This window comes from Quercus robur, chromosome 1, assembly GCF_932294415.1.
Source record: "Quercus robur chromosome 1, dhQueRobu3.1, whole genome shotgun sequence".
Classification (NCBI taxonomy): Eukaryota; Viridiplantae; Streptophyta; class Magnoliopsida; order Fagales; family Fagaceae; genus Quercus; species Quercus robur.
The window spans coordinates 8,744,917-8,757,856 of record NC_065534.1 but is presented as its reverse complement, the minus strand read 5'-3'; the positions used below and the strand labels follow the sequence as shown (position 1 = coordinate 8,757,856).

The following is a 12,940-nucleotide window of genomic DNA, read 5'->3' as shown; positions in this document are numbered from 1 at the left end:
AAAAAAAATTAAATTAAATGAGGTGGCAATTTGTAGACCGTAGATCTTTCTTTTTTTTAAACAGATCCTAACCCTTAACTGAAAAATTGGGTCTCATATCATATCTATTACAAAACGTCGTCGGATTAGATAAAGTCACCTAGTCGGTTAGTGCAAACCGTCTATATATACATACATACACATAACCAAAACCCTCTATTTATCTCTCAGTTTCTCTGGCTAGGTTTTGTTTTCATGGATGAAGAATATGAACAACGCATAGAGTCTGCAGTTGATATAGCTCGCCACGAGCGCGACGAAAGACGCAAAAGATTGAAAAGGGAACAAAACCCAGATGATCACAGACCAGTTTCATATAATGATAAAACCAGAACTATTACTACTATACCGTCCGGTTGGTTGGAATGCCCTGCAGTTGGTGAAGAAATATGCGGTTTCATAGTTCCTTCTAAGGTTCCGCTTTGTGAATCCTTCGAAGTTCCTCCCGGAAAAAGATACTCGTTGAAGCAACTGATTCATCGGCAGAGAGTTTTGGGAAGAAAGATTGGTTTGGTGGTGGATTTAACGAATACTACTCGGTACTATCCGGTGTCGGATTTGAAGAACTTGGGCATCAAGCATGTTAAGATTCAGTGCAAGGGTCGGGATGCTGTACCCGATAATGTATCTGTGAATAAGTTTGTTCATGAGGTCTCGCAATTCATATCTCGTCAGAAAAGTCTCAAGTATCATGTTCTTGTTCACTGTACTCATGGCCATAATCGCACCGGATTTATGATTGTTCATTATATTATGCGCTCGCTTTTTCCTGGTTCTGTCAGTGTCACCCAGGCGATCAATGTGTTTGCCGAAGCTCGGCCTCCGGGAATTTACAAATCGGAATATATTGATGCGTTGTATGCATTTTATCATGAAAAGAAGCCTCGGGATATTGTTGTTTGCCCTCCAACTCCGGAGTGGAAAAGGTCTTCTGATGATTATGGAGGCGGCTCGGCTGCTGATCCATTGTATGAGACTCATGATGAGGAGAGAGATGTAGTGATAATGAGCAATGATGATGTACTAGGAGATGAGATACCTTGGGACCAGCAAGATGCAATGCGTAGTTTCTGCTATCAAACGCTTAGGCTGGGTGTTGGGGCAAGAGGGAACACACAGTTTCCAGGGTCACACCCAGTTTCTCTTAACAAGGACAATCTGCAGCTGTTGGGGCAACACTATTATTATACCACATGGAAAGCTGATGGAACGCGATATATGATGCTGATAACCATAGATGGGTGTTACTTGATTGATCGGAATTTCAATTTTCGACGAGTCCAGATGAGGTTTCCTTGCAGAGACCAGACTCATCACTATACATTACTTGATGGGGAGATGGTAATTGATTCTATTAAGAATACAGATAAGAAAGAGAGAAGATATCTTATCTATGATATGATGGCCATTAATCAAGTTTCTGTAATAGATTTGCCTTTCTATGAACGCTGGAAGTTGCTTGAGAAAGAAGTGATTGAACCTCGGAATTATGAACGGGCAAATGTTCTCCAATGTAGGAATCCTTATTATAGATATGACCTTGAACCTTTTAGAGTGAGGAGGAAAGACTTTTGGTTGCTCTCTACTGTTAACAAGGTTTTGGAGCTAAAGCTTTCACATGAATCAGATGGTCTTATTTTTCAGGGTCGGGATGATCCTTATGTTCCTCGCACACATGAAGGCCTCTTGAAGTGGAAATTTGCTAACATGAACTCGGTTGATTTTCTATTTGAGGTGAATGGTGATAATCGTCAGCTTCTTTTTCTGCATGAACGAGGGAGGAAGAGACTGATGGAAGGGAATCGGGTTGCATTCGAAGACGGTATAGATCCTTCTTCATATTCTGGAAAGATTATTGAGTGTTCATGGGATTCTGAAAAAGATGAATGGATCTTCATGCGGATCAGACTAGATAAATCAGCTCCGAATGATTTCAATACATACAAGAAGGTAGTTCGGAGTATAAGAGACAATATCACTAAGGACATCTTGTTGAATGAGATTGGAGAGATCATTCGCCTGCCCATGTATGTTGATAGGATTCAAAATGATAGCAAAGCCCACCATCAAACAAATCTAGCTCCACACAGGTGATAGATGGAGTGATTAGGAATTGATGTTGACAATACCTTTAAGGTTCACTATTAATGGGAGAAACACAAATAATGAAGTATGTCATTGTAAGATTTATTTGAGTTTGGTATGTACTGGCATCAGCAAATGGGTCCTTGAGATATTGTACATGTGTAATTAGCTACCCTTCAAGATTATCTTATTTCCCTACGTTACTTTAGGATTATCTTGTATTGTGTGCTATGCTAGTGAGTTGTGTGGTCTAGCTAGTACACTGGATAGTCCTTATCACCGGGCCTGGAATTATATGAGTGGTGTTTATTACATACAAATTAATCCACACAATTTTACACGCACACACTCAAAACAACATAACTGGTCACTTAAAGTCACGGTTTTAAAATGTGGAGTAGCTTGTGTACAATAACATTTACCCTATTATTATTATTATTAAATTTTACTATAAAATGGATTATTTATATTATCAATAAATCATAAAATATTAAGTTGATATCATATAAATGTATTTACAAACTTACACAATTTAATCTTGAGTTTATATTATATGAATATAATTTAAACATTTATACATATAATTATATAGATGTATAATATTATATAACACTTAAATCGAGCCTCATACTCACAATAGTGGTCATTACACCCTCTAAACTTTATTGTTAGCCAATTTACTTTTTGAACTCCACACATGTGCATAATCAGTACCCCAGCAAAAAATTATGGATTTATTTCATTCATGTGAGATAACATGGAATATTTAAATTGCGTACCTTGATATAGTAAAATTCAAAACAAAAGAAGATTGAACTTGGGGAGACTTTCAATATTCACCCTAATTCCACATATGCCCAAGATGTGTAGTCTCTCAATCAATTCAATGATTTTTCTTTTGGAAAAATATGTTCAAAAGATGTTTTAGAGAAAACTGTTTTCTCTTCTTATGATCATAAGTACATTTTAATTGCCTATGCAGTTACTTTATTTAATAACTATTATTAAATAAACAACTGATTATCTAATTGGGTTAGCTTTTTAAACCAACCCAATTGGGTTTTAGTGTGTGGCTTGAGATGAGACCAAAGGGACAAATAAGGCTCTAACTTCAATGGGTTTCAAACTTATTTATCAACTCTTGACAAGTCCACAGTTACCATTAATTATATAACAAGTATCTGTACCACTGTAGAAATATAATTGCACCCTAGATCTTATTAATAAATTATATCCCAATATTCTAATTTAATATCATTTGACCACTCCATGAAAAATCCATAATGAACAAATTGTAATAAACTGTCACTTTGTAAACAACTATTTTATTCCTTAAGTCTTCAATTTAATCTTTTGGTTATTCATATATTTTATGAAATCTTATTTCAGTATATATATAATTTAGTAACTCTTTACTAAATTGGCTGGCATTGAATAACCAATTTCCGTTAAACTTATCTCAAGAGGATATTTCGTGTCTCTAAGAAAGAGATTATGGATTCCATTTTGAGAATATGCGTTCCCTCAACATTATATGCGGTTACCTAACATACTAAGGCTTTGACCGTTAAATTAGATTTCATTCCTGATATACAAAACAACCTGCATTTCATGATTAGGTTCACATTTCTCTCAGAATTGAAAGTCTATGAAGATAGAAGTCGTGAGATTTATTATTCAGGCGACAGATGTTAATTGAATAATTAATCTCACAGCTGTCCAATTCAATATGTCTTATACACTTAAGGCATATCAACTTAAAGTCTTCACTTCCTTGATCAAGACAAATCATCTTAGTTGATATGTTATAATCTTCACAGATAAAATGCCCAATTTTATCACCAACTATGAAATAAAGTTTTGAGTTTATAAAAAACTTGTGATTTATATCTTCAGTCACTAAATCACATACTATGTATCTCAAGGACTATATGATAATGTCCAAATATTCATGTTACTATTATTTTAGATTAAAAAAAAACAAACTTAATTATTTATAACATAATTTCATACATAGCACTATATAATGAGATTTTAGGGCACTAATCCTAACAAGTCTACTGTTAATTTACTAGCATAAATGCACGTAAGGATAAAAATACCAAGATCAATCATCTAAAGTGTGAATTGGTGGAAAGAAGAGAGAAACATTTTGAGCGTTCGACTAGAACCTCCGCAACATCCCTCCCTCTAATGCTAGAGTACTTTATCCCGATGATGAACTTGATGTTTGTGATCCCACCATGTCATTCAACTGCAACTTGATCTTTTGTTTTCGTTTTGAAGTGACACTATTTTTGTGCTTCTCAATTACTTCTCTTATTTTATTTTTGTTCGATTAAATTTAAATATATGGGTAGTTTGGCTTTTTGGAAAATCTAACAATATATGGTTGATGTGTCCATATGATTAAGCACTTACATGACACTTAGCATGCGTTTGGATTGCATTGAGGATGAAAAATTTTTGCGTTTTGTTGAAAAAATGATGGGTTCCACGGTATTGTTCATGCACTTTTTGCTACTATTCATAGGCTGTATATTATTTCAATTAACTTTTACCTTTATCTACGATACTTTCAGTAATAAGTTTTCAATTTCAACAAAATAAACCGTATCTAAACACACCCTTAATAATCATAATACTAACGTGGATGGATATAATGATTATTTTGAAAATTGAACTGAAAGAACAAAAATGAAAATAATTCCAAACTTTTGGGGGCAAAGATGCAAATATAAAGGCAAAAGGTGCAAACATAGAAACCGAACCTCAGTACAGTAAGTGTGTAGAATAAAACAACGTCGTTTGGCACTCGACAATGCCCAACGCTTGTGTTCATTGTGGTTTCCTAATTTTGACCACTCTGTTTATCACGCCACATTCCCCATTCGGCAAAGAGGTCTTCAGTTCTCTCTCTCGCTCGTTTGGAGCTAAAACAAATCACAGAGAGTAAAGAAAAGAAAAAGTGGGTGCATTGGGCAGAACTCCGAAGAAGAAGATGAAGCCAAGTTTGGGTCTCATATGTATTGCGCTTTTGATCTCACCTTTCATATTTGGATCAGTATTTTCATCTTCCTCTCCTCTCAAACACCCACTTCTCGGAATTGCTCCTGAAGGTGACCCCATTTCCTAAACAAGCTTTTTTTCTTTTTTTGATTTAATTGGATATTGATGGTATTAAGTATTTTTTGTCAACACAGATGAGAAATATTACAAGGCATCATCGGATTGGATAAAATGTAAAGATGGATCAAAGAAATTCAGCAAAACCCAGCTCAATGATGACTTCTGTGACTGCCCTGATGGCACTGACGAGCCTGGTATCTATTTCTTTCCTCTACCCGTCTATTAAATTTTCTCATTGATTCATTTATTTTGATCAAATGGGTATATTTTAATTTCTTAGAAATCAACGAAATCATATATGTTTGGTTGTTTTTTGTACCATATTGGAAGATGGGCTGTCTTTATTTTTTATGTTTAGCTTTAAAATCATTCAGGAATAGATGCATATGGAGATTTCCTGTTTCACTTTTTGATTTTCTGTTCAACCTTTATGCATAGGTAGTCTGTTCAACCTTACTTTTTGTTCAATTTGTTAGAAGGGGTCCTGCACTAAGCTCCTGGATTTGGTGTTAGTGTTACCTCCTAAGAAGCCCATACACTCAAAAATCTCCAGCATGTCCGTGTCCGACACTTGTCCTTGTCAGACAAGCCAGCGGGGGACAATCCTACATACATGTCCTCATTGTGTGGAGGAAAAACATAATTTTTATTTTTGAAAAAAACTTTGAATTTAGATATATTTTTAAAAATTTTGATAATTGTTATTGATTTTCAAACTTAAAATAAACATATAAATAAATTGTTGTATCCCCACCATGCTCTATCTGAATTTTTCAAGAATTGCTGTCCCACGTGGTGGAGAGAGAGAGAGAGAGAGAGAGAGCCTTCTTTTTGCTCTATTGGGAATTACATTACATTATCATATCACACTGTGTAAATCGTTTTTTGTTTATCTATACCTGTGCGAAGGGTCTGTCTTCATTGTAGATGGAATTAGGTGTCCACATTTATTTCTTTGATCATTGCACTTGAAGTACAAGTCATTGTAATTCTTTTCATTATGAAAGATATTTCTGTTAGTTCTCTATTACTTTAGTTCACATATTCTTTTGTGGATTTTAGGTACCTCGGCATGCCCTTTGGGAAAATTCTATTGTCGGAATTCAGGACATACTCCTCGTTTCTTATATTCTTCTAGAGTGAATGATGCTATATGTGGTAAGTGTTTTTTGCTTCATTGACTGGCCACTTCACTTTTTAGCTTTTACTTGATGAGCTTTCCTTTTGACTTTAATTACTATACAAGAAATGTTACATTTTTCAATGCTGAAGTAGCCAACCCAACTATCATTTTCCCTCTTATCCAATGCAACACTAAGAGGATTGAATGAAGCCTGGTATATCGTAAGAAATAAAGGGGTAACATCCAAGACAGTTTAGGAGACCTTACTTATAAAAAATGAAAAAAAGACAGTTTAGGAGAGAGCAGTTAGTGCTATTTGGAACTGAATAGAAATAATTTTTTCTTTAAAAGATATTGTTCAGTGTACCTTGAAGGAAAACTGTTTCCTGCCTTTGATTTTATACCTTCACTTCCATGGGCTTGCAACTAAGAAGTTTTGTCATCTTCCTTTAAACGCTGTTTGTTTCTAGATTTTCTGTTGTATCTCAATTGTTTACCTGACTCACTTTGTAATTTAATCTTACCTGTCTATGATATGTAGACTGCTGTGATGGGAGTGATGAGTATGATGGTAAGGTGAAGTGCCCAAATACTTGCTGGGAGGCTGGCAAAGTGGCCAGAGACAAGTTGAAGAAAAAGATTGCTACATATCAAGAAGGTGTCACTTTACGAAAGCAGGATGTTGAACAAGCAAAACTATCTCTGGCAAAAGATGAGGCGGAACTGTTAAAGTTGAAAGACGAAGAAAAAATACTGAAGGTGCTTGTTGAACAGCTTAAAGGTATAGTTGTGTGACTTGTGTCCATGTTGTGCCCTTTTCTTGTTGTTTATTTTCAAGTAAATATAATCGTAATCATTGTGCTTATCCCTAGGTTGTAGCCCAGCTAGTCAAAGTTGAATATTTTGTTTAGAAGATTAAGTACAAGTGGTGAGCCACATTTTGAATATTCCAATTAGAAAATAGCAATTTCCTTGTTTTGAAATGCTAGGAACTACTAGAAGATGTTCTAGTTACTGCATAACTTCAACAGAATATAGTTATAGACTGATGCAGCGATGTTACATTTGAGAATAAGGGGACAAAGGTTGCTATTCTGATTTGTAATGAAGAGGACTAAAAGAGACATGATGAGCCATCTGCTGTTAATCTTCTAGAAAACATAAGAGTTTTTATTTTTCTCTAATGACCTTGGTCCTCTTTCTGGCTGATAGATATTGATGTCTTACTTGAATATCCTCCGTGGTTGTTTGGTAATATGAGGTTTACCACCATGTAATTGTTGTTTGCATCACCTTCCATGTAGAGCGTAAGGATGAAATTGAAAAGGCAGAGGAGAAAGAACGATTACGGAAAGAGATAGAAGAGAAGGAAAGAAAAGAAGCTGAGGAGAAGGCTAACCAGGAAAAGAGCAAAACTGAGCAGGAAGCTAATCAGGGGACAAGTGAAGCTGAGGAGAAAACTAACAATGAAGAAAAACCCATTGAAAGTATGCATGTTGATGACATAGGAACTGTGGACGATTCTTCTGCAGATCAGGTTATTTTAACTATCAAATTAATATGATGCTGAATTTCAACCAACCTTTACACGTATTGTGTACTGTACATAAAATTGCATATAATTTTCTCTTCATTGTAAATTTTAGGGTTGACAAATGCTTATAAACTGCCCATATTGTGCACATCTTTAATTAGTTAAGCTAAAATATGAAATGAGAATACATGATACACTATGAAACTTCTTAAACTGTGGGTGATTATTCTTCCTTCAATAGCCTCATTTGGAATTTTTGTGTTTACTATTGAACTTTGTCAGAAAAATGTTGTATATACTTATTGGTGCCCGTGCCTGCATGCAACCACAAACTTGTGTATAATGAAGTATATACATAGGTGGCGAATTAGCTGTGCTTGGCCTGTGACAATAGTCACTTTTCCCCTGTATTGTGAATAAGTTTATATCTACTAGTTTCTCATTCACAGCCTTTTAATAGGATGTTGCAACCGACAATGATGAGTCAGAAGCTGAAGTTGAGTACAGTGATGACTCTGGGAACGAAGGATCTCATGTTGATGGAGTAGAACAGGTAAAGTCCTCCCTAAAGTTATATTCCCCCCCCCCCCCCCCCCCCCCAAATTAGATATGGAGGGAAGTGAACTCCCGAAGAATGTCATTATCTGATATCTTCTAGATTTGTTTATCTCAATACAGCATGCAGCAGAAGCGAAGGAAGAGTCTGCAGTTATCCCTGAAACTGTTCATGATTCTGAAAGCAAGGTATCTCCTCATAAATCCAGTGTTGTGATATTTTTCTCCTCAATTCTGTTAATTGGAAATATAACTTTATTCATTCATGTCCTCTATTATATCTCCAAATCCAACTTACCATACCACTTGATTGCCCGAGTTGTTTGTTAAATACCTAACCATTCAATAAAGTGTCATTCTATTTCCTTTTTTGATTGGTAAGTTACACACATACCTAGTGGGTCTTGAACCCATGATCTCACCCTCCAACCAATTATTATGGGAGAACGAAATTCCAATTAAGCTATAGCTTATTGGCATATTGTCTTATTATTTCTTACAAATATCATTGTGTTATGGATATGGTATGTATGTTTCATTTGCTTATAGGTAAAGATAAAGATAAATATTTGAAAGAATTGAAGACAACAAAATGAAAAAAGTTGAAGAAGTGCACCATTTGTAAATAGGATTGAGGAAAAAGAGCAGTGTACAGCTGTGGGCAATTTTCACCTTTGAGATTGTGAAAATGACTAAGATTTCGTTTTAGTCTAATAAAATTCTAGTCTAGGGTGGACCAAGTCCACATTGATTGATATTTTTAATATAAAACTTCTATATACAAAATTATAGGGTGAGTGTGGATGAGGGTATGCAAATATTATGTTGACTACTTCTAGTTGGACATTCAACTAGAAATAGTCATTTAGGACATATGAATCACTAATATCTGTGGGGAATGGTTTTTGTGAGGTGTTGGAGTTTGTGTATGTTACATTCTCAAGTTTTACAATGTGTAGTAGCTTTGACTGAATTTAAGTATAAATGATATGTTAGTGTGTGTGTGTGTGTGTGAGAGAGAGAGAGAGAGAGAGAGAGAATTAAGATATGTTTTCTATCATCAGCCTTCTCTTTTTCCAAAGAGGAGAGGGGCATTTTCCAAAGTTTCAAAATTTCTTGGAATCTTAAATTACAACATCCCTTGGTATCTTTAGGGGAATGATGCATCTGAAAATACTGAGGGGTTATCGAAAGAAGAGTTGGGTCGCCTTGTTGCTTCTCGCTGGACAGGAGAGAATACTGAGAAACAAACTGAAGAAGTTGATGCTGTAAAAGATAAAGATCATGGAGGCCATGAGGAGATACCCGAGGCCACACATGATGAGGAAGATGATGGCTATGCTTCGGAAACAGATGATGACAACCAAAGATATGAGGATGAAGATATAGAAGATGAGGTAGATGAAGATTTTAGAGAGGAGGATCATTATGATTCTGGTTCATACAAATCTGACTTAGACACTGAGCCAGACTTGTCAGGTTTGCAACAGTTTGTTCATGGTGAATTTGTTGTTTGTGCTTCCTTTAAAAAAAAATAATAATAAAATCTAGTTGTTTTTTATAATGATACACTCCTAATTTTTTACTAACCAAATTATCTTTTAGATATAACAACCCCAAGTAACCCATCTTGGTTGGAGAAGATACAAAAAACTGTACACAACATTCTACGTGCTGTTAATTTATTCCAGACTTCAGTAAACCAGACAGGTATAACTGAAGTTTTATGCTATATTCAGTTACTAACACTGGAAATAAGTGCAAGGAAATGGCTTATCTGTTTCATTTTGGCTTCTTTAGAGGCTGCTAGTGTACGCAAAGAATATGATGATTCCAGTGCCAAGTTATCTAAACTTCAGTCAAGAATATCAAGTTTGTCGCAGAAGCTTAAACATGATTTTGGTTAGTACATAATGAACTGTGTCTGTATTTATGCTGTAGCTTTTGTCTTCACTGTGAGAAAGTTGGTTGTTAGCTTGCTTCCATACACTAAGCTCAGATTTATTTTTGCAGGGCCAGAGAAGGAGTTTTATTCATTCTATGATCGTTGCTTTGAGAGCAAGCAGAACAAGTTACAAATTTTGTCTTAGTCTAATAGTTTATTGTCTTCACAATATAATGGGTTTTTAAGTACATTGCAATACTGTTTATTTTCAAATTTTTTTAACATTTGGGCAATAAAAAAATCTTGGTTCAGGTATGTTTACAAAGTCTGCCCATACAAACAAGCTTCCCAGGAGGAGAGTCATACTACAACTCGTTTGGGGTTGGTATCTCTTACATATATTCTCCCTTACATTTCTAGGTTCCCTGGTTCTTTTTGTGTGTATATATTTTGAGGTGATATTTTAGGTAAACTGGAAGAAGGATCTAAACAATATTATCTAGGTATCATTTGTTGTCTATTTCTCGGTGTGTCAGCAATATTTTTTAATTTATTATTGTTAGTTCTTCCACCCGGGAGATCTTTGTCAGAGACTTTGAATGCATCTTAGCTGTTGAACCAATCAGTTTAATTCTAGATTGATAGCCATGCATCAAGAAGAATGCAACATTGAACAATAAACTTATGACATAATTGTGCCGTTTCTCAGTTGGTTACATCTCCTGGAATGGAGCACAAATAAATGGAACCATTCTAATGCATACAGACCACCTTATCTTGTTGGTTTGCTCTCAATAGAGTTGTGGCCAGTTGTTGGTGCTACTTTTGGAAATATTCAAGGATATGGGTTTGTCTTATTTGTATCTGATATACGTTGTGTACACGTGTGCGCACATGGACGCAACGTCCCTCTACTTGCTGTGACATCTCTCTCTCATGTGTTTTATTCTATTCTCAATCAGCTTACTTGCTGTTTCTTTTTCTCCATTTCTCTTTGGGTCATAGGCGCTGGGACAAATTTGAGGATTCATACCGAGTCATGGTGTTTTCAAATGGTGACAAATGCTGGAATGGGCCTGATAGAAGTTTGAAGGTACTTATTCTCATGCTATTAAGTTGGGTCATGTTTTTGTTTTCTTTGGTGTAAAATGCCCTTTTTCAAAGGGTTAGTGAGGTTGTGGCTTTCAGTGGTTGCTTTAGCTGGCAGACCATGCTTATAAGAAAAGGTTGTTACTGTAGGCCACCAAGTTTTACTAGAAGTGCCACTGAAAAGAACTAAATGCCCTTTTTCTTAATATCTCCCTGCAATTCTCTGTGTTGATTTTCAGGTCAGGCTAAGATGTGGACTGAAAAATGAGGTTGCTGATGTAGATGAACCAAGTCGTTGCGAGTAAGAATTGTTATGTTCTCCCTCCCTCCCTCCCTCTCTCTCTCTCTCTCTCTCATTGTTAATTTTCTCATGGCAGATATGTGGCATTGTTATCTACCCCAGCTCTTTGCCTAGAAGAAAAGCTTAAGGTATTTTTTTCTCAATCCTAAATAATTTGCAGTGTTTGTCGCTTCTCTCCTGCACTAAATCTTAACGGGGGAATGGGTAAACAATGAAATGTGACAGGAACTGCAACATAAACTAGAGTTGATGAATAAAGAACAACCACAAAGCCACGATGAACTTTGAACTTTCTGGATGGATTCGCCCTCGAATGGATTAGAGTAAGCTGACTGGTTAAAGTAATCATTTGATCATGGGAAACTAATCTATTCAATGTCCAAGGTTAAGAGATGTATAATGCGGCTTTTGGGCAGGTAGTTTGCAAGATATTAAATGCAACGTTTGAAGTGGACTCCTGAAATTTTTCTGTTCTGGAGCACACTTGATGTGGCAGCTGTTTTTTGTGGGGGAGATGGATTGAGGTTGAGCCTTGGGACTTGGGAGACCTCATTTCAAGTTGGGCTTAGCTAGACTTGTCTTGATATTCATCCTGAGTTATATTCTTGAATTGAGGTTAATTTAAGTAATAGTACTAAGTAATACTAAAAGTCAAGTATGATTGTTGCACAAAATGATACATCTAGTGCACAAAACTTCACCAGCAAGCAGTCTTATCCTTAATTTTTTTGGAGTGGTTGATTCGGAGACATGATAGTTAGTATTATTAGTGATGATAATCAGTGGAAAGCACTTCCCTTAGTTGAATCTTTGTTTTTTCAAGTGTAACTGAGTTCAATTATTTTTAAAAAAATATATCATTGTGGGGGTCAAGATTCAGAAGTGGTATTAGATTTAGGAAAATGTTAACGGGCGCCGTGTGATACCCTTTAAAGATGAGTTATTGTGAGGTTCAGTTAATAATTAATTGGGGGTAAAGTTTAGTTATAAAATTGATTATAATCTAAAACTACAACCTTACTTAATATTTTTTTATTAAATATGAATTTTGACAAATCTATGATTGGATTACATCTTCTTCTTATATTCTTCATACTTGTTAGAAAATTAAAAATCAATAGTTATATCATCGATAAATTGTTTAAATTACAAGTTTTTGTAATTTAAAATTATATATAAAATATAATCTTATGGGTCATT

At 35.3% G+C, this 12,940-nt stretch overlaps 2 protein-coding genes across 3 annotated transcripts; both read left to right on the top strand.

Annotated features, from left to right (window-relative positions):
• Positions 1-234: 234 nt before the first annotated feature.
• On the top strand, positions 235-2,133 carry LOC126713403 (uncharacterized). Its single transcript, XM_050413191.1, has one exon. It carries the CDS (start codon positions 235-237, stop codon positions 2,131-2,133), a length of 1,899 nt encoding a protein of 632 aa, XP_050269148.1.
• A 2,823-nt stretch (positions 2,134-4,956) lies between these two features.
• LOC126719186 (glucosidase 2 subunit beta) lies at positions 4,957-12,547 on the top strand. Of its 2 annotated transcripts, XM_050421771.1 has the most exons (17): positions 4,957-5,243; positions 5,328-5,447; positions 6,316-6,411; positions 6,918-7,157; positions 7,681-7,913; positions 8,371-8,463; positions 8,589-8,654; positions 9,620-9,944; positions 10,071-10,175; positions 10,266-10,367; positions 10,479-10,536; positions 10,663-10,731; positions 11,356-11,443; positions 11,679-11,740; positions 11,817-11,868; positions 11,966-12,063; positions 12,157-12,547. In XM_050421771.1, exons 1-16 carry the CDS (start codon positions 5,126-5,128, stop codon positions 12,026-12,028), a joined length of 1,890 nt encoding a protein of 629 aa, XP_050277728.1. In that variant the 5' UTR covers positions 4,957-5,125; the 3' UTR covers positions 12,029-12,063; positions 12,157-12,547. The 2 variants fall into 2 exon arrangements, with proteins under 2 accessions (XP_050277728.1, XP_050277726.1); XM_050421769.1 differs by having other exon boundaries at positions 11,966-12,547.
• Positions 12,548-12,940: the final 393 nt, after the last annotated feature.

Bases quoted from the DNA above. Each gene is read 5' to 3' on its own strand.
- LOC126713403 (XM_050413191.1), top strand. From the start codon at position 235: ATGGATGAAGAATATGAACAACGCATAGAGTCTGCAGTTGATATAGCT.
- LOC126719186 (XM_050421771.1), top strand. From the start codon at position 5,126: ATGAAGCCAAGTTTGGGTCTCATATGTATTGCGCTTTTGATCTCACCT. The intron at 10,368-10,478 runs GTTAGTACATAA...TTATTTTTGCAG, and splicing joins GAAGCTTAAACATGATTTTG to GGCCAGAGAAGGAGTTTTAT. The intron at 11,741-11,816 runs GTAAGAATTGTT...TTCTCATGGCAG, and splicing joins GATGAACCAAGTCGTTGCGA to ATATGTGGCATTGTTATCTA.